The sequence below is a fragment of the Chenopodium album genome, chromosome 21 (genome assembly GCF_948465745.1).
Source record: "Chenopodium album chromosome 21, dcCheAlbu1.1, whole genome shotgun sequence".
NCBI classification, from domain to species: Eukaryota; Viridiplantae; Streptophyta; class Magnoliopsida; order Caryophyllales; family Amaranthaceae; genus Chenopodium; species Chenopodium album.
The window spans coordinates 5,575,507-5,595,266 of NC_137854.1; the positions used below are offsets into that span (position 1 = coordinate 5,575,507).

General features: G+C 34.4%; 2 protein-coding genes across 4 annotated transcripts; one reads left to right on the top strand and one right to left on the bottom strand.

The window, feature by feature from the left end:
- Positions 1-698: 698 nt before the first annotated feature.
- Positions 699-6,326, bottom strand: LOC145601917 (uncharacterized). 2 transcript variants are annotated; one of them, XM_081658004.1, is made up of 6 exons: positions 6,072-6,326; positions 5,638-5,770; positions 3,940-4,542; positions 3,295-3,784; positions 1,936-2,026; positions 699-1,111 (listed from the first exon to the last, which is right to left on the bottom strand). In XM_081658004.1, the coding sequence occupies exons 1-6, from the start codon at positions 6,099-6,101 to the stop codon at positions 908-910; spliced, it is 1,551 nt and encodes a 516-aa protein (XP_081514130.1). In that variant the 5' UTR covers positions 6,102-6,326; the 3' UTR covers positions 699-907. The 2 variants fall into 2 exon arrangements, with proteins under 2 accessions (XP_081514130.1, XP_081514131.1); XM_081658005.1 differs by having other exon boundaries at positions 1,936-2,017; positions 6,072-6,324.
- Positions 6,327-9,614: 3,288 nt separating this feature from the next.
- On the top strand, positions 9,615-18,809 carry LOC145600973 (vacuolar protein sorting-associated protein 26A-like). Of its 2 annotated transcripts, none has more exons than XM_081656859.1 (12): positions 9,615-9,845; positions 10,007-10,047; positions 10,163-10,237; positions 10,507-10,581; positions 10,700-10,772; positions 10,933-10,977; positions 13,460-13,571; positions 15,974-16,040; positions 17,129-17,173; positions 17,320-17,375; positions 17,690-17,865; positions 18,282-18,809. In XM_081656859.1, the coding sequence occupies exons 2-12, from the start codon at positions 10,045-10,047 to the stop codon at positions 18,461-18,463; spliced, it is 909 nt and encodes a 302-aa protein (XP_081512985.1). In that variant the 5' UTR covers positions 9,615-9,845; positions 10,007-10,044; the 3' UTR covers positions 18,464-18,809. The 2 variants fall into 2 exon arrangements, with proteins under 2 accessions (XP_081512985.1, XP_081512986.1); XM_081656860.1 differs by having other exon boundaries at positions 9,955-10,047; positions 18,282-18,803.
- The last annotated feature ends 951 nt before the right edge of the window (positions 18,810-19,760 follow it).

A 19,760-nucleotide genomic window follows, 5' to 3' on the forward strand; every position in this document is an offset into this window, starting at 1 on the left:
GATTATTTTTATTGACTTATGTAAATATGTAATTGTACATACATTAATTTAAGCAAGAAAGAGGATAAATAATGTTGCATAAACCTTAAGTTACTTATAACAGGTGGTAAGCATCATGAAGTCATGTGATTTGGCATATAAATGAAACGTGATAGGTGGTTTATTTGATAAATAAATAACAAATTTATTTCTCATATAAAAATGGTAATTTGTAAGTTATTTTAGTTCTTTGAATAATTATTTATACTATTTTTTTGTGGCTTTGTTTATTGATCTCCTTGAACCATATTGGACTTCGCTTTCTCATCATACACATATAGCTTTTCCTGTGCTCTAAATACTGTCATGATCTTGATTGTCATACAGTTGTCAACTAACTAAACTACTAATTTGGTGAAATAAACTTGTGGTGAAATGCACTTGGTTTTATAGAGCCACAAACGATACATACAAACAGGTTGATGGATTGTTGTCCACTCAAGATTGCATTATCGTCGACATGAAATTGAAAACTTCTTGAGGAGGTACTGCCTGGTTAGCTTTCCTAATCGCGGTTTTGGGGGTTGGGGGAGGGGGGGGGGGGGGGGGAAGCAAGAAATCTAATTTGACGGCTGTTAAAAATGCAAAAGGCTAAGCACAATGTGTATCGGTGCATGAGTTGATTTGGTATGAGGATTTCTTCTTGTGATTCCCCTCCATTTCACAATTTTTTGAGCCGAATTCATCAGAATAGGCCTAATTTGCCTGAAATAGTTCACGTTTTTGTATAACAGAGAAAATTGATTACAATTTCAGCTGCTGAAGTAAGGCTCCACCTAATTTCCCTGAAGTGGAGAGAAACCCCAATCAAAATAGAGATAGTTACAAAAATGATCAAGGAATAGAAGAGAATGGCAAGCACAGAACATTAACAACAGCAACTCCAGGACGAAAATTTGGAAGGTATTCGGCCAGTCTGTCTGATATACTCGGCCTGCTGCTCAGCCTTTGCTGCTTGCTTATTCATTTTCATTTCAGCAGCTGCCCGCTTTTCTTCAGCCTTGTGCCTTGCAGTAGCAAGCTTGTTCATGAACTTATCTTGTGCTTTGGCTTTCATTCTTTCCACCTCAACCTGAACAGTTAAATTTAGTGATGAAATTAAGACAAGTATGGCAGATTGGCATAAGCACGTAGTATAAATTCCTACAATGGTAACAAATGGAGTACTCTGTTCCGACAGAAAATAAAATAAATAGTACACAGTCAATACAGGAAGATAATTTTTGGAAATCCCAATATATTATTCCGTATTCATAACCTACATATGGGGTGAAATGAGTAGCTTCTAACGTTGCAAAAATTATACCATGCTGTCCTCGTAAAAACCTGGATATACAGCAGAAGATTGCAACAGAGTCTCATGAACCAAGATACCTGGAGGGATACTACTGCTTTACATACACCAACCAAAAAAAAATCTGATGTTTCTTCACATATGCTACTAACTCCTATATGAATTTACTTTCAACAAGGTTGAGAATAAATTGTGGCCTATCCCTCAACCTCACACTATATGGACTTGTATTGTAATTAATATCTTTATTCCTGGATTGTTCTCTTCCATGGAAATGAAGCAAGCTATTAGTTATATTATTTTATTTTAAAACCAAAGATGAAATAGAAATAACTTCCTTTTTTTTCATAGCAAATTTTTTTTTTTTTTTCATAGCAAATTTTAACAAATAGATTTGTTCCTAACTCCTTATACATGCACCATCCATGAGGACTTTAGATTGGTAACTCAATAGAGTACAAAATATGGGATGACAGATACAAATCAAAGCTAACTGGTCCTGGGAAAACTTATAATTCAATGCATACAAAATTTGTTTACTCTCCATGATGAATAAAGCAAACAATAAACAATTGGTAAAATATAAGAATAGTTGAGAGTACCTCATTTTTTCTCATCTCAGCCTCAGTTTTAGCTTTTTGATGATTTTCCCATGCTTGGATCTTCATTTCTTCACGTTCAAACCTGAATAATCTATATCTATGTTACTTTTTGTCCAGATAACACTACGAAAGGTTTTTAAGATGTATAATAAATAGTCAAATTTGGTTCTGTAGACTTGGAGTAAGATTATTTGCTTTTCAAGTGTAAACTGTAAACCAATGAAAGTCAGGCCAGAAAAAAATCTCTACTGGTCTTGCTTCATTCGGTGATATCTTGCTAGTCGCTAGCCCTGAGTGGCTAGGCTCTCCCCATTACTAGCTCAAAGAGCCAGATGCACCATGGGGAAGCCATGTACTCCAACTACCCACTATACTTTTTTGGAGGGAAGTTGGTAGTAGCCTAATTAGTACTCAGCATACATGACCATACTCACGGCCGCTTGATTGAAAAATATGAAGAGAGAGAGAGAGAGAGAGAGAGAGATTAAAAAAAAAAGAGAGAGAGAGAGAGAGAGAGAGAGAGAGAGAGAAAAGAAAGAAAGAAAGAAAGAAAGAAACATTCTTGATGAAGTCCAGAGCCATGCCCATTCAAGACAACAGAAGTTCCCAAGGTCAGATGTTACAAAGTACAAGAAGTAGCATGAATATCTAATATCTTCACCTTGATTCTTTTTTTTTTCTTTTTTTTCCATTGAATTCTCCAGTTTACAATTTTTATAGCACAAATTCTCCCACTCCAGACACCAGCTTTGGACTTTGGTTAGACTCTTGCTGGGTTCTTTGGATAGTCATATTACATTGAGCTTCCCCAATATATATTTCTTTCAGAGGGAATATAAAGCATAAAGGGCAAGTGTAGACCTATGTCACCTACCCCTTGACTTATTTTGTGTTTCCACAGCGCACTGAAAGGCATACAGTGGATTTATTACCTTAGATTATCATGATTTTCTAATTTCTAGATGACTAGATTGGCTACTTGCAACACAAGCCAAACATTTAAAGATAAAGTGCAGTCTTCCCTTTTTCTTCTACAAATACCAGCTAGATACTTTCGATGGAATATTAAACTCGGAAGCATGGGCAGAATCTGAATCATCCCACTGCACTTCAGTGGGATGATCCTAATTTTTCAGCAATGTAGTTACCCACTACAATGGAACAATGTAATTGCCTAATAGTGGGGGAAGATCTCTTATCAATTTAGCAGATTGGACTAAATACCACATAAACCACTAATAAATCTGGATCCATTAAACACCACCCAATATAAACCTTCAAACTTTCAAAGCCACACAAAATTGCAAGGAAAATTTGGATTTCACAATATAGGAACGCAAAGATAAGAGAATACAGTACCTTGCTGTGTACTTGGCTTTCTCAGCCTCCTCCCAGGCTTCCGCTCTTGTCTCAACAACACTCTTGGACGCTTGTTCTCCACCCATTGTGTTAGCTGAAGATGATGGATCTTCATCATCTTTACCAGCCCATGCAGCAATATTCACCTTACCAAGCTGCATGCCAAGTTCCATTATTTCTTTTCTAGTTTTCATCTGCATCTCCTTCTCAGAAAGTTCCTTTCTCTGCTGGTTTAAACTGCCATTTATCATATTTGTCTGTGCTGCTGAAAGATTAGCTCTTTTAGGCGTTGATGATCTTGAAGAATTAGGACTGTGCATCGGTGATTTCACCTTAACAGGAGTTCCAGTTCTAGAAGGTTCTTGGCTTGCTATTGGAGTCATCTCTGTACCCATATCCCTCATGGAAACAGATCTGGCAAATGAAGTAGGCGGAATCATGGCTGTTGATGTTTGGATTGATATAGATGAATCATGTTGACTGAGATGGACTACAAAAAAAGGGCAATGTATTCATTTATACAAGTACCGTTGATGGTAGCCATAATATCATTACAAAGTAAAGTTGTAAAACTAGTAAAACTGAGATTGAAAATGATACAGATAAAGGAGAAACAAAATGCTGAAGTTTTTAGTAAACTCTTACTTTCAGGATCACCAAGAGAATTTTCAATCATATCTGCTGCTTTTCCATGTAGATCAGCATGAGAGTACGGATCTGACCCCCAGTTCACCATTTTTTGGGTGGCATTTGCTTTCTTAGCTAGACTTGAATCCATCCTCTTCATATCAGGCTCTTCAAAAGCAACTAATTTTTCATCTGGGACTTCATGAACTACTTTCGTAGCAGTTTTTCTACCTCCATGTCCGAAAATGTTAGTCTTCCTAGCCCCTTGCAAACCATGTGACTGACCAGTCTTTGGTCTGTTTGAAGTAGGGCTTGCTATCCACTTCTGTGCATCATCCCATTTCGATGGTGGTGGCTTTGAGAATGGTGCAGCTGGTACTCTTGGTTGCCCTCGTTCTGTCTTCTGAAACTCGAAAGCTGACGATACCACACCCATGTTGTCATGCCCGTTTTCATAATCTTCCTCAAACTCTTCATTTAACCCAATTCTTGAGCTGACAAAATTTTGATCTTTCAACTTACGATCTGGAATCATTTCTGAATCCCCAGTTGTTGAGGTCGAGCATTCAACAAATTCACGCACAACGTCCACATCCTTGTAACTTTCAGAATAATCAGTACCTAAACATATTTGTTAGAATATGAATTTATACCATCCCAAAGTACTAATCTATGACATGATGACTGTAGAGTATTACTGTAAAACTCTAACTGTGTCAATAACTCAATATGCACCTTTTTGCAACAAAAAATTGTAGTATTGGTGTCAGCAATCAGCATGGACCAAAGATCTGACAAACATTAATTCTGTGGCCTGTACTAATTATTTCTCATACAACCTCACGGTAATTACATAAACTCTGATTTTGTCATTGAATGTAAAATGTGATGAACATGCTCCCGTAGTCCTTAGGGGTTGTTTAAATGGGTTTTTTTTCCAGTTGAGAAGGTGTGGTGTGATGAACAGGCTCCCATTGTCCCTAGGGATGGTTTCATACTAAACTGCTCAGGACGGCTGCCACCTAGTGGAGAATAAAGACAGAAAAAGAACCATATATATTACCAACAAGGCAACAAATTAAATTAAAGACTATCCTAAGCACAGTATGTAATGAAACAATCCCACTAATTAGTAATTGGAATTGATCAAACTTTATATGGACCTTAAAAGCTTTATTGATGAGCTCATTGCATAAACAGGTAAAGGCGATTCATTACCTTTAACACTAGCCTGCACCAAACCTTTATGGCTTTACATGAAGTATAAAATTTGCCTTTGACTACATCCAAACTACCAGCCCCCTTTATAGAAACTTCAGGAATCTCTTTTAGTTCTTCGGTCTCTGTTTATGTTGATTAATTTTATAAAATATATAAAATGATTACGCATACGAGTTTTACTAACATTGTAATCAAATAATTGTGCCTTCCCATTTCTAAAGTCATTCAAAAATTATATAAATAATAATAATAATACATTTGTAACAAACCTAAAACAAAAATCATAACATTGTCAAATTATACATTAAATCAAAATTTTAATTTCCCAACTTGATTATGGGCAAAAACAACACAGTGAAAGCAAAGTAGACGTCAACTAGCTTAGTTGATTAAAGTCTTAGTCGTAGTACCAAGACCTAGGATCAAATCCCGCCTTGGGGACTACGACGCCAAAACCCTTAGAGCTAAGAAAATCAGATAGTGTAGCAACTATACCTGGATCATCTACACCAGAATGCTGAGATCTTAAAGAACAAGATGAATCCACTTCTCCAAGAAGTTCCCTCCTCTTCTTCTCTACTCCCATTAACATGCTCCTCAGTTTTGCTGGTGACAAACCACCTCCTTTCTATACCCAGAAAATTCAATATCAAAAATCAAACTAAAAGCTAAAAACCAATAATAAAAATTTTACAAAATTAATTCAATTATAAATGGGGAATTTGCAGAAAACCCCAGAAAACTCATAATCAAAAGCTTAACATAAAACCCAGAAAATTAATTTCTAAAAAAGGTCAATTCAACCATGGAAAATTGCAGAAAAAACAAAATTACAAATCAAACTTAAAACCCCAGAAAAAAAAACTATTAATCCAACAAAAAATGGGAAATTTGCAGAAAATAAAAAGGGGGAAATCAAATTAGCTAACCTGAGGTCTTTCAATCCTTTCGTACTCCATTAGAAAAAGAAGTTTCAAAGATGAAATTTTTTTCACTTTCAATCTTCCATAAGAGGAATTTTCTCTCTCCTGAGTCAAAGAAGAAATGTAGCTTTTGGTTCCATGAATGAAAATGGCGTGTGTAACGGACAAATTATCAGCAAAAAATGGAGCTCAGATTTAGCAGACCCTTTTCTCTGTCTTCTAGTGTGAGCCTGTTTGTCTTCACTATTTTGAGTAGACTGTAGACTAAAAAATTAATAATTTAATATAATTTTGTCATTGCTTTAACTTTAATTTAATTTAATTAATTTTTGTGTACTTTAATTGTATGGAATTTGGATTTGATTTGAATAATTATGAATTTTGTGGACTTTGGATTCCGATTTATTAGCCGTTTTTGGTTTGTTATTAAGTGTTAAAATTCTAATTTAAATACCCATAAAAGAGGTAAAAATAATGGATTATTGAGAAGAAATGGGGACAATGTCCTAGTAATAAGACCCCATCTTGATTTTGGATGATTAATAAAAGCAATGCACATGGGGCATGGAAAGATGATGATGAACAAAACTTTTGATTAAAAGGGGATTTTTTTTTTTTTCCTTGTCCCTTTTGGAGCTTGGTTATTCGATTGGGTTAAGTCTTGGCGCATAGCGCCTATTGATTTCAACGCATATAGGATGACAATTTTGCAATTAAAAAGTACTATTCAGATAACTTATATTTTAGTGGTACATTATACATGCATAATGGTACATTATATGTACCATTAGAAAGTTAGTTTTTTCCAGAAGTTGAAATTTATAGGATGGTAAAAAGTACCACTACACTCGTAATAGTCTACAAAACATACTATTCACACAAATTATATTTTAGTGGTACATTATACATGCATATTATAATGTACCGCTAGAGAGTCGGCTTTTTCTAGAAGCAAAAATTGAATTAGCAGAAATTACTTCCTTACCCTCCTATTTACATAACTCGCCCATAGGTGCTATGCGCCCAGACTCACTCATTCGATTGGCTTCAAGAGGGCTTTGAATGCTACTCTTGAACTATTATATCATTTATATGTGTATACTTTTTGGTCTAAAAGTGTAACCGGCTGTGGATCATATTAGAGTGGGGTTTGGTTAGGGCATATATAAAAAGTCGACTTTAAGATATAAGGGTGAATTATGATTGATACTTGAATTTAAGTAGAATCAATTTGTTTAAAGCTGTTAGGTATTCAGCCATGTTGATTGTCTCTAATTTCAAATAATTTAAAATTGCAATATTATTGTTTACCACCATAAATAAAACAATTTATATCATTAATGATTCCTTTAGATATATTTCAAGTACATACATCGATGCACCATCATGGCATCAAGTGGTTAGAGCTAGCTCCCTCTCGGTTTCAGCAGATCCTAGGATCGATTCTCACCCTCACCCTCATGGTTTTGTAAATACAAAAAAAAAAAAAAAAAAATAAAATTTGACAAAGAAGTTTACCACTAGGCAAATCATTTGAATGTTTGCCATAATCCTAATGAAAAAAAATATACTCGTATTATTTTTTGCAGACTAGTCACAGAAGGATTAATGATGTTGATGTGATTTGATTTCAAACCTCAAATATCACGTTCAATACTTTAATCAACTAAATTAGGTGATTAATTTGCTTCTAATATTATCATAGGCCTCAATACTTTGATAAACGAAACTTGTCCCAAAGCAAAATACCGAGTAATGTACACTAGTCTAGTCTCGGCATGTCCATCTTATTTCCACATGATTTGTGGTTTATAAGTTAAAATAGGAGTTGATGATTCCATGCAGCCAAATTAAAGTTCATTTAAACTAAGGAGCATCGATTATTCTATGCATGTTGTAGTGTTGTACATATAAATTTTCATACTTAATGGGAATATCTGAAGATGTGTCAAATTTTATCATACAATTAATTGTACACTGTAAGCAATATTATAATCAAATATCACATTTGCTCATTATATAAATAGTGTACTACGTCCTTAAAAAAAAAAGTGTACTACGTAAATTATAAAGACATGGTTTTTCGACTTCTCTCGGCCTTATTTCCAACAATCTAAAATTTGTTTTATATTGGTAAAAAAACATTTTTTTACTTCTTCATTACAAAGATTATTTACAACGAAAGTTCATTAAATTTTCCGATACATACTTCTACTTATATCAATCAGTAAATATTATTAAAACTCAAAGGGACAACATGGTGTCGCCTAGTGTCACCCTAACTCAAGATGATTTGGCGCCACATGAATTCTACGTGTCATCCTATGTGTCATTAATCTTTACCCACACATATTGTATTAATGTACGTATAATCTCCTATAGTCCCATAACAACTCTTCATAGGCATAACTTTCATATGGTTTTTTTTTGGTAGTTTTATTGAAAAACTCTTCATATGTGTAACATCCATATTTAATTTTTATTGATACATACTTCTACTTATATTAATTAATTTAATCCTATTAATTGATCGAAACCAATTTTAACTATTCAAAAGCTCTGTTGGTAATTAGCTGTTAGCTGCTTAATATAGATGATTGTATTAACTGGTTTGACTAGCTAATTATATTAGATGATTTGATTAGTTGATTGTAAATAATTAATTATGTAAAAGTATAACTGTTTATTGTTACGGACTACGGAGTAGTTGTTTACTTCCAAATTCTCCAAATATACACCATTACAATGATACCAAACACGCCCTTAATTAACGAAATCAATATCAATCAATCAATCAATATATCAATATATATATATTAAAACTCATGGCAAAACATGCTATTTTGCCATGTGTCACCGATTTTGCCATTTGGCGCCACATCATATGAGCCCATAAATGATTGTAAAACTCCATGCATTAATAGTATTAATGTTTAGTTTAATTGAAAAACTCTTCATGTGCATAACACCCTATTTAAATTTCCCTTTGAATGTAACTCCTAAATAATTGCACAATAATAAAAATTGTAAGAAATTAAAAATTATTCCATTTTTTATGCATTAATCAATAAAATTGTAATTATAGAATAAACGAGTTGATTTATATATACATATATTACAATTGTGATTATTTTTTTTTTAAAAAAAGAAATATTACAATTGTGATTATTGAGTAATATCTTTTTGTGCAATACTAAGTACGTAGTGTATATATTGACATCAAATTTATAGATTTGATTTATCAATTTTTTTAACAACAAATTAATTGATTTATCATTTACCCTATATTTATTAATGCAAAAAAATTGTTTTTATAGTCAAATCAGCTCATACAAACAAAAAATTACTTAAACTATCACCTTTTAAAAAAAAAATAATTATAAACCACTTAAACTCTTAGTGACAAACCAGCCAAAAAATATATATTTTGATTAAAGTAATAAATTTTATAATGACCAGGGGCATCGCCCGAGCCAATAGCTAGTTTTATGTTGATCTTCATGGAAATGGAAATATATGCACATATGCTGACATAGGAAGAGAAGTGGCCCCATTCCAATACATTGTTCGCCAACTCTGTGTTGTTGCTGAGTTCTTCCTCGCTCCATTCTCCAACTCGCTGGATCTCGCTTCGTCAACTCATTCATTCACTCTCCGACTTTCGAAACCGAGTCACATCTTCCCTACTCTCAATTTCTTCTTCTTCTTCTTCAAAATTAGGGTTTCTCCGCCCTAAATTCCCACGCCAATTTCCACTTCTCTTCGACGATCGATCATCAGGTAAACGCAATGATCTCATCGATTTCTCTGTTAATTCACGGATTATTGCCTTAATTTATGCTTAATTCGTCTTTTTTTGCTTAATTGTTTTGTTAATTTTATCATGCAGCTGAATTTTGTGCTAATTGGTGGAATTTGATTCATGTCGTGACTTTTTTCAGGGTTTGAATTTAAGGAATTTGGGGGTATTCTGAAAAGCATGGTAAATTTCTGCCATTTTTTATGTATTTTTTTTTTTTTTCAATTTGATGGTTTGTAAACTATAGTCGTGGTTGAAGATGATCAAATGAAAGAAATTTGGGTGAATTGTTGTCTAGAATTACCTCCTGGGAGCTTTCAAGCCTGCTTGTCATATTTCGATTGCATTTGCTGACGAAAAGAATCGAAAGAAGGTAACATTCCTGTTGTATGTTGGTTGTTGATTTAGTAGTGTTTATTGTTGATTTTTCGGCATTTTCGCCATTCCCATTGATGGTGCCAATGCTGTTGAAAGAAAAAGTAGATCATTAAGTGGTCCAGTTAGTTTAGGGAAATTGAATTATAATGTTATGTTTAGTTGGCTATTGTGGAGGATTGATTTTGTTATTATTATTATTTTTTTAAATATTGGGTTAGCATTCAGTAGCTAAAGAGAAATAGTTTATGTATTTTCTTGAAATAGGTTCCAATCAAGAAAGAAAATGGTCAAACTGTTATGGTTCCGCTCTTTCAAAGTCAAGAGAATATTGTTGGCAAGGTAAGGATGTCAATCCAATATAACATTGTGTTGACTGTGGTATGAAAGATGACCGTGACAGTTTAGTTGTATCGTTTTTATCCTAGCATTTCTGATATCTGTTGTTGGGCCTTCGTAGATCTCTGTAGAGCCAGTTCAAGGGAAAAAAATTGAGCACAATGGCATAAAAGTTGAGCTTCTCGGCCAAATAGGTAGGCAATCGTTCTAGTTAACCTGGTTTATGATTGATTCTCATTAAGCTCTTGATTTTTAAGGGTTGCTTTCCCATTTTCTTATTATACGCTTTGAAACTCATAAATATTATTCATTGGCAACAATTTTAACATGTATATAATCCTTTTTCTTTTGCAGAGATGTATTTTGACAGGGGGAACTTTTATGACTTTACCTCTCTAGGTAGGTGTTTATTTGTCTCTAGATTTTTCATCTATATTTTCCCATAACTCTTGCTCAACTTCAATTTATTTTGAGGTGATCTTTTGTGCTTTATAACCTTGAGATAAGATGTATCTTCTGAAACATTTAATACTTGTAGCTTAGTTTTGGATTCTATTGACTGTAAGACTTCATTTTCAGCAAAATTCATAAGCATGAAGTATCTTGCACCTCTTTTGTGTAAAAAAAGCTACATGTCAACTCTCAACAATTTACTAATATGAGGGCTAGAATAAAAAATTTCAATCCCTCAATCTATAGCCTCAATGCCTCATCAATCATGTGTGGTCTTATTAAAGGACTAATAACTGATGCTGTTGTGCATTCACATGATCCATTGTACAAAATCTTCACAAAATATGATTGAAACACCTGGAGTGGCAATCCAAGGATTACTGCTTGAAAATCTTCTAGTGCCTCACTTTCTTTTTACACCACCAATTTGCCTATAAAACCCGCCTCTGTAATGCTGCAATCTGTTTTCTGCTTAATCTCTTCTTCCAAGCTACCCTAACATCCTAGGAGATGTTTGTAGACGAGAATTCTCAAGGTGTTGCTTTAACCTTTAAGTCATGTACCATTTATTGCTGTTGTATAATTGTTTCCAAAGATGGGCAATTATGTAGAATAGGGATTGTAGGCCTATGCATCCTTAGTGGAATGGGACTATGGGAGAGAAAAAGTAGTTATAAGAATAGTAGGATTTGTGAGAGAAGTTGATGTGATGGAGAGTGAAACGGTAGTAAGAGAATAGCTTGGATGCACATCATATGTGTGTGATTTTTTTTTTAGTAAACTAGGTTTCAGAAAGATTATTTTTGAAACATCCCCAAATGTTTCAGGAAAGACAAATATAGGATGGAGGGAATATTTGACTGTTGAGGGTGTCTAAATTAGGGGAACTCTCGTTTTCTCTCCAGTTTCTTTAAGATGACTTGATGACGTGGATTTATTGAGTAATGATAAGAAAGAAACTTTCTAGCCGCAATTAGCCATGTGTGGGTGGTCAAGCAAACCGTAAGCAACGCCAAGTTAATAAAACATCAAATTTTGCTTTTTTTCAGCATAATAATAACATATTAGATTTTAACTACTAACAATAATTAAACTACCAAGGCTGAACATGAAGAAAGTTAAAAACGTGAAGCCAAAAAAATAATTTGGATGATCTTGAATCACATCACATAGTTACACGATGATCTCTCTCCTGCTTTACAACTGCCAAAGAAGATCTACCATAGCCTTCTCCAAATTTAGTCACACACATCAAAAAGAAGAATAATTAGTGCGAACCTCTTATAAAATCACTGGACGGCAAAGAGATTTAAGTTAGCCTTTTCCAAAAGTAAAACCTCTAAGGTTCATTTGATCATGGGATCCCAAAAAGAAATACAGAACAATTAAGGAGAATCATATTTTCATTTCTTTTCTTTTCTTTTTGTGGGTAAGGGATGGTTGTTATTTGAGACAAGGACCCAAAGAGAATAGTGGAATTCATATCAGCCTCCTCACTCTAATTAATCATAATCCTGAAAGATGAGCTTAGTAAATTAATTCCTGACCTTTTTTAAATGATGTGATTTAAGATCATCCAAATTATTATTCATGCTATTTTTGGCACCCCATAACAGAGATTTCGTTTGGCACTTTCTTAAAATGTCCTCCATAAAACTTTTGTCATAAGGAGCTCTTAATTTCTCTTTTCTGTGGTTCTGCCCCAAATTATTTTCCAGAGAATCAGAAACCAAATGTATGTATGAGTTCTTTTATATTGATAATACCTTTAGCTAAACTTAATATGCATATGGGAGGGATTTATTGAGACACATGACGCCATTTCTACATTGCAAGCTTGCTACTTATGGCATTATATTTTTGAGCTAATAGGGCCAGAATGGTATACCCACCTTTCAATTTTGCTCCCTTTAGGTTTCCTACATTGTATTCGGAAGGCCTAATGTTAATCTTCCATTATGGTTTTGTGCTATTGGAGTTGATCCTGGTCCTTTTTTTTTTAGTGGAGACATAAGCTTTTGCAACTAAACTGAAAACCTTGGGCAGAGACAATTAAGCAGCGGACATCCGAACTAATCAACAATACACTTTAGTCGTATAAGACAATATTGTTTCAATTTTAATTATATTCCATTACATAGCATTTAGAATTTTTTTATTTTATTTTTTTTGGGCACCAACTATAGTGGGAGGCTTAACATCTTTGCATGGGTTGATTTAGAGTTAATATCTGGTTTGTATCTGTAGCATAGTGGAACGCTTAATGTACGGAAATTATAGGATTGTTAGTCATGTGATCTTGTCATTGTTTGTCTTGTGTCTACATATTGATGATCATTGAATAGTTTTATTTCTGCTATCATATCTGTCAGAACCTGATTGGCGAGGAAAGTTTGTATGCTAACATATTGATGATTTGTATTTGCAGTTCGTGAGTTGGATGTCCCTGGTGAAATATACGAAAGAAAAAATTATCCCTTTGAGTTTTCCACCGTGGAAATGCCTTATGAAACTTATAATGGAGTGAATGTAAGACTTAGGTATGTTATTTTTTTGTAGTACCTTTTTTTTAGGTTGAAAAAGCCATTTGTTGTTATTCTAGTTGCCCAAAGTATATTTATACTTCCTCCGTTTCTTTATAGTTGCAACATTTCCCTAAAATGGAAATGTCATAATAGTTGTAACACACTGGAAAAGGAAAGTTTTATGGTGAAAATTGTCCTATTATTTTAAGCACATGACCTACTTGATTATGCTCCTAAAAACCTTTTAACCCCAATTTATGTGTATTGTATCATGTGAGGTTCATTTTTCTTAAATACCGTGATAAAGTGTGTGTTGCAACTATAAAGAAACAGAGGAAGTATCATTTTAGTTGGAGCATATATCTTGCATTATATGCTTGCTATCATATTTCAAGTACCCACTTCAACCTATTTCTACCTTGTATTGACTCTGCTGAATGAAGTTTTATTGTTGGTGAATGCTATTATTGGGCTTTGAAAGGATGAGCATAATTATTGGGCTTTGAAAGTATTGGGGGATGTCTTTGTTTCTTAGACGTCGGTTTCGTGCTGCTGTTTTCTGCTGATTTTTAAAGGACAGGATATTTCTAGAGAATAATATTTTTTGCTGTCTTACCAGGAAATGCCCTGGTCTTTTTTTTTTTTTGTTTATTTTTGGAAAATGACAGTAACAGTCCCCTATAAGGTCCCAAATATTTAACTCAGAATAGTCCCAAACTCCCAACTCGTGTGTGGGTTTTTTGTATTATATTTTTTTTTTTTTTTTGGGTGTGGGTTGTTAAGTGTTTCCCCTAAGCAGTTCCACACTCCTGCATGATTTTGTAACATGTTCAACAGGTAAAGATAAGGGAGGTGGTGACAGCCGAAAGAATAGAGAAAGGAAGAGAAGAGAAATCCCTCAAAATCCACCTCCTCTTACATACTGAAATTCAGGCTAATAATGGGCTGTTTGGCTCAATAAAAAACAAAGGAAATAAATTGAGAAAGAGAAATTAAAGGAAAGGAAACAGAACCCCTCTAATAATCCTTTTTATTTGGTCACTTTTTAATCAACCATTTTCTCTCCCCCACCTCTTCCCCAAAATCAGATTTTTCTTTTTTCATCTTCACTGCAGGATACCAACAATAACCTCCTTTGTCATCACACCTTTTCAATCTCCTGTCTCCTCCCTCATTTTTTTGGTTATTTTACTTTCATTTTGCCCTCACTAAGTCTGCATACTTTGCTCTCAATTAATTTGGTCTGCAGTTGAGTCGTTGGTGGGTTCACTGTTGTTTTTGGCCCTTATGGTTGGGGTTGCTGTGATAATTAGTGTTGGTTACGGTAGAATATATGATTTGATGGAAGATGGTAGTGGGTCAGGTTAGAGATATTGAAGGTTAGTACTCAAATTTTGGTGGTCGGCGTTAGCTTGAATTATGGTGGGTAGGCAAAGGGTGGTTATTGGCTGGAGTTTTGGCAGCATGGGCGGTGGGTAAATGTTGGTGTGAATGGGTAATTTGAGGGAAATGGCGTAATTCTCAAGTCCCAAGGAAGAGGCGAGGGATGGGGATTCTAAAAAGGAAATTGGGGAAGGGGAAGTCCAAAGAAGCCAGCCAAACACCCTCAAAGGGAATTTAGTACATGAATTGTCTTTCCCTTTCTTGATATCCTCAAGGCCCAACAAACAGCCCCTAAGAGTTTTGTCTTATCCTTTGTCTTGTAACAGCTTACCATAAAAAAGGCTTTTTGCTAATGGAGGTGGTAGAGATAGTATGTAAGAAGCATCAATTCCTAGGGGATGCCATCCATCTGTAGACTAATTTATACACCATGGACTAATGAATAATAATTGATTCATAGAAGCTTAATAAGTTAGAAAATGTGCTTGGGTCAGCAACCCTCGAAAGAAAAGGACTAGTAATAAGGACTGTACTGCTGTGTATCTCTATTTAAGCTTACAAAATATATACGACACTTTTACTCTGGCAGTCTGGCTTCCTAAACATGAGGTTTGTTGCTTTTTAAAGTTTCTCTTTCATACTTGGAAATATTAACCTGTGTCTGTCTTTTCATTTTGCAAAGTGATTGGTATGGCGTCATTCGTATGTTGTGATCTACATCATGCTGTTAGAGCTAGACATTTGACAGTGTATAGCTTACAAACTTGACTCATACCATGCTCTGCAAATTGTTGCTACAGCTCTTAAACAAAATGAAATTTCTGATTTGTTTTGTATGGATAACTTTGTTAGGATTTGTAAATTTATATCTGCTTTAACTTCGTCGCATGTTTCAACCTTCTGAGAGATAATTGTTAACTTGTTACTTTGATATATATGATTTTAATGTAATGTAAATATTTTGTCCTTTTTTATAGGATATATTTGGCATTTGAGTGAATAGCTAATAAAATGCTCTGATGTGCTTACTCCAGGTATGTTCTCAAAGTAACAATCAGCCGTGGTTATGCTGGAAGTATAATAGAATACCATGACTTTGTGGTAATCTCCCTGTCCCCATTCTTCATTATGCATCCCTTTGCTTGCATGTCTGATTTTGCCTAACTTTGAGTATTTTTTATCTTCAAGTTTGTACTGGATATTCTCACTTTTCGAACAGTTGTTTCTCCTCTTTCTTCAAAAACAAAGTTAAAAGAAGCTTAAAACTGTAGCCATTAAAAGAAGTTTAACACTGTAGCTATCTGTATTCTGCTGCAAAAGACAACTTCAAACTAAAGCTTTGTTTTTTTCAACTTCAAAAACCAAGCTTCATAAAATAAAGGTCACATTATTAAATTAAGGGGCAATAAGCTCTGATAAGGGTTACCATTTTCACTGTACATTTGCTGAATTAACAATGTTTAAGAAAGTGCATTTATTGAGTCATTATTAAATAACATAAAAAGTGTGAAGCAACCTTGTTCCCGATTGAAAATTGATATTTTTTATCTTCAGTAGAGTGGCTTTATGGTGTCAACTTTAATTAGCTGACAAATGGCAAATTAGGGCTTAGAATTAGTGACAAGCTTGGCAGTGCTGGCATAATATGTAGTGTATTATCTACCCATTTGTATGTTTAATATGGAAGTATGTAATATGTAGAGTGAATATGTTCCATGTCAGATAATCAGCTGTGGAAAGTACACTGGTACTTTACACATTTTTTTTATTTTAGCTTTGTTCAACTTCATATATACCCAATTACCCAGTGCCTTGTGTACTGCAGCAGGAATAATTTTCTAGTGAGTTAGAAGACCTTAGGCATGGCCGCATGGGTACTGCATGAGCTTGCATATCTTAGCCATGTGGGGTAGGTGGTTGCTTTCTCAAATCAAGTGTGGTGTTTTCTGTTGCTATAATTCAGCAAGCCTGAGTTACAATACCTTTTTATCTCTCTTAGTTATATATTTGGTCTAGAATGTGGATAGTGGAAGTGTTTTGTCTGGTCTTGCAATATTTTTGTTAGAACTGTATATTACAGATTATCACTTAAGAGTTTCAGGATTAGCGTACTGTTATTAGTGCTATATTTTATTTTTTCGGGCTTTGTAATCTTATAGCATGTAGTAATTGTGTTTATTATGGATCAGGTTCGCAACTATTCTCCACTACCGTCAATTAACAATAGCATCAAGGTCAGTTGGATATAATGTTTGTTATTTTCTATAACCTGTCTATTATATTAAGATTATTATTCTGATAGAAGGCTCAGTAAGTCAACAAGTTCTTGATTGTGCCTCAGTTGGTGCAATGACTTACATTAATATTACCTTTTTTGTAGATGGAAGTTGGAATTGAGGATTGCCTGCATATTGAGTTTGAATACAATAAAAGCAAGTAAGTCAACACTTCTTCAACCCCTTGGTTCAGCTTTTTGGCTGGTGCTTTTGAGAAGAAGAGAGATACCATGTGAATTGGTGATGTTGATGGATCTAGTTTGTTTTGTGATTCAATCAACTGCCTTATATCTGGTCTGGTTGGGGGTGTTTAGCCTGTGTCTAAGACAAGTTACGATTTGAATTTGTCCAGGAGTGGGGAGCAGGGGACCATAAGGACAACACCATTTTGGTGTTAATCCCATATATTAGCTACGTACATGTGAATAATGAGTAATGATTTTTGTTTTACAACTTTTCTTTACATGCTTTCAGGTATCATTTGACAGATGTCATCATAGGAAAGATATATTTTCTTCTTGTAAGAATTAAGATAAAAAACATGGATCTTGAGATCAGGCGTCGGGAGTCCACTGGTTCAGGTGCTAACACTCATGTTGAAACTGAGACACTTGCAAAATTTGAGTTGATGGATGGGGCTCCAGTCAGAGGTACCAAGAATCTGCTAATTTTCTAAAATAGTTTTTGGCTACCTTTTGTTTCTTATTTGCTTAAACCATAGCTTTTTGGCAAGTTTATCTTTGTTATGCAATGAATTTTTTGCGCACAGTGTTGCCTACTGTTATTTGCAGTTTTTGAAAAGTCTGATCATGGCAATAAAACCAGGGGCTGTGCAACTCTTTTCCTTTTTTTCTTCCCCATGCGGGAGCTTAACTTTTGTGTGCATGTTGATCTTTAAGAATACAATTCTGGACTTCTGGTCAGTGATGATTTAGGGTTTTCTAAGTAAAGTAGGCTCCTTCCGAGCAGTTGATACAGCAGTTAATACAATTCTTTGAGATTTGTTAGCACCTGATACTGTTAGCATTTTATGTGCTTTCTGACTCTGCCGTGGTTCCCTGTACAGGTGAATCAATTCCCATTAGACTGTTCCTTAGTCCATATGAGCTGACGCCTACACATCGCAACATCAATAACAAATTCAGTGTTAAATATTACCTTAACCTTGTTCTTGTTGATGAAGAGGATCGTCGGTATTTCAAGCAACAGGAAATTACATTATATCGCCTTGCTGAGAACTCTAGTTAGCTGTTCCTTTGGTTTAATCTATTTCCATGATAAGCTATAGGTTATTCACTTATTCTGGATGGGAAAGGAAATAGCTATTCCATAATCTGGCAGATTGGAGTGAGTATGTTTTTTTTTTTTTTTTTTTTTTTTTTTTTTTTCTCTTTCTGGAAAGGGTTTGGTCTAAAGCTGTATCTTTGACTCTTCGTGGTATATTTTTCCTTTTTTTTTAACCCCGATTTTCCGTTCCATGATTCTGTTTATCTGGCTTGTACATCTGGTGTGGTTGATGATTCAATAGCATATGTTGTTTTGAAATTGTATTCCCTATTTTCTTGATATCGATTTTGCATATCTGAAACTGTATTTTGATGCCACTCATATTTTGGCTTTCTACTTCTAATTCTTAATACTTGCTACATTGCTGTGATTCAATTGAATATTATGCCACTCATATTTATGGTGTATACCAAAGTTGGTGTGGAGAAGGGACTTGAAAATTTTCACAATCTCGAACAATCAAAGGATTCACCTTGAATGCTTGAATATATGAATCATTATGTGCTCACATGAAATCATAATCATCATTATCATCGTAGCCAGCAACAGCCAAATCATCATCAGGCTTATCAACAAGAAGCTGCTTTTTCTTTAAGCCTGCAAGACATCATCAAAAGGTTGTTTGCTTTAAGAAAATTACCGTATATAAAATAGACCTTAACTTAGTAAAATTAACATAGAAGATGAATACTGACATAAATTATAAACCTCATGAAACAACAAATGGAATGCAAGATAATGAACTGAAAATGACCAACAGATACATTTAATGGACATAAGCAACAGATACATTAATGGAAAATGATGGACTGGAGAACTGGAGGGTGACTGCACAAAGAGCATCTTGCACTTCAGAAGCAACCCCTCAAGATCTAATTCTGGTAGTTAATCTTTGCCTCTTAGTGATGCAAACGTAGGCTAAAAAATTTATCTACAGAAATCTAAACTAAGGAATAAGCAACACAAAATTGACAAATATAAAGTGAAAATGATTTAGATTACGAGAGATTCACCAACAAATTAGCATACGAGAAGGTCAAGGCGTATTAAAATAAAGCTAACTCTTCAACTACCTTCAGCTAAGGAACTTAAGCAGAAATGCACACAAGATACCAAAGAGATAAAATAGCAATTCTTTTTATCTTCGCAATAGTACAAATGAAAGTGAACAACTGACAATGCATGGCAGTAGCATACACATGCTAATCTAAAGGAAAAACAAGCACTACGAAAGCGCACCCCCCCCCCCCCCAAAAAA

Coding starts and splice junctions, on each gene's coding strand:
- LOC145601917 (XM_081658004.1), bottom strand. CDS start 6,101: ATGGAGTACGAAAGGATTGAAAGACCTCAG. Junction 5,771..6,071: donor AAAGGATTGAAAGACCTCAG/GTTAGCTAATTT, acceptor TTCTGGGTATAG/AAAGGAGGTGGTTTGTCACC. Junction 2,027..3,294: donor AAAGCCAAGTACACAGCAAG/GTACTGTATTCT, acceptor ACATAGATATAG/ATTATTCAGGTTTGAACGTG.
- LOC145600973 (XM_081656859.1), top strand. Junction 17,174..17,319: donor CAATTAACAATAGCATCAAG/GTCAGTTGGATA, acceptor CCTTTTTTGTAG/ATGGAAGTTGGAATTGAGGA. Junction 17,376..17,689: donor TTTGAATACAATAAAAGCAA/GTAAGTCAACAC, acceptor ACATGCTTTCAG/GTATCATTTGACAGATGTCA.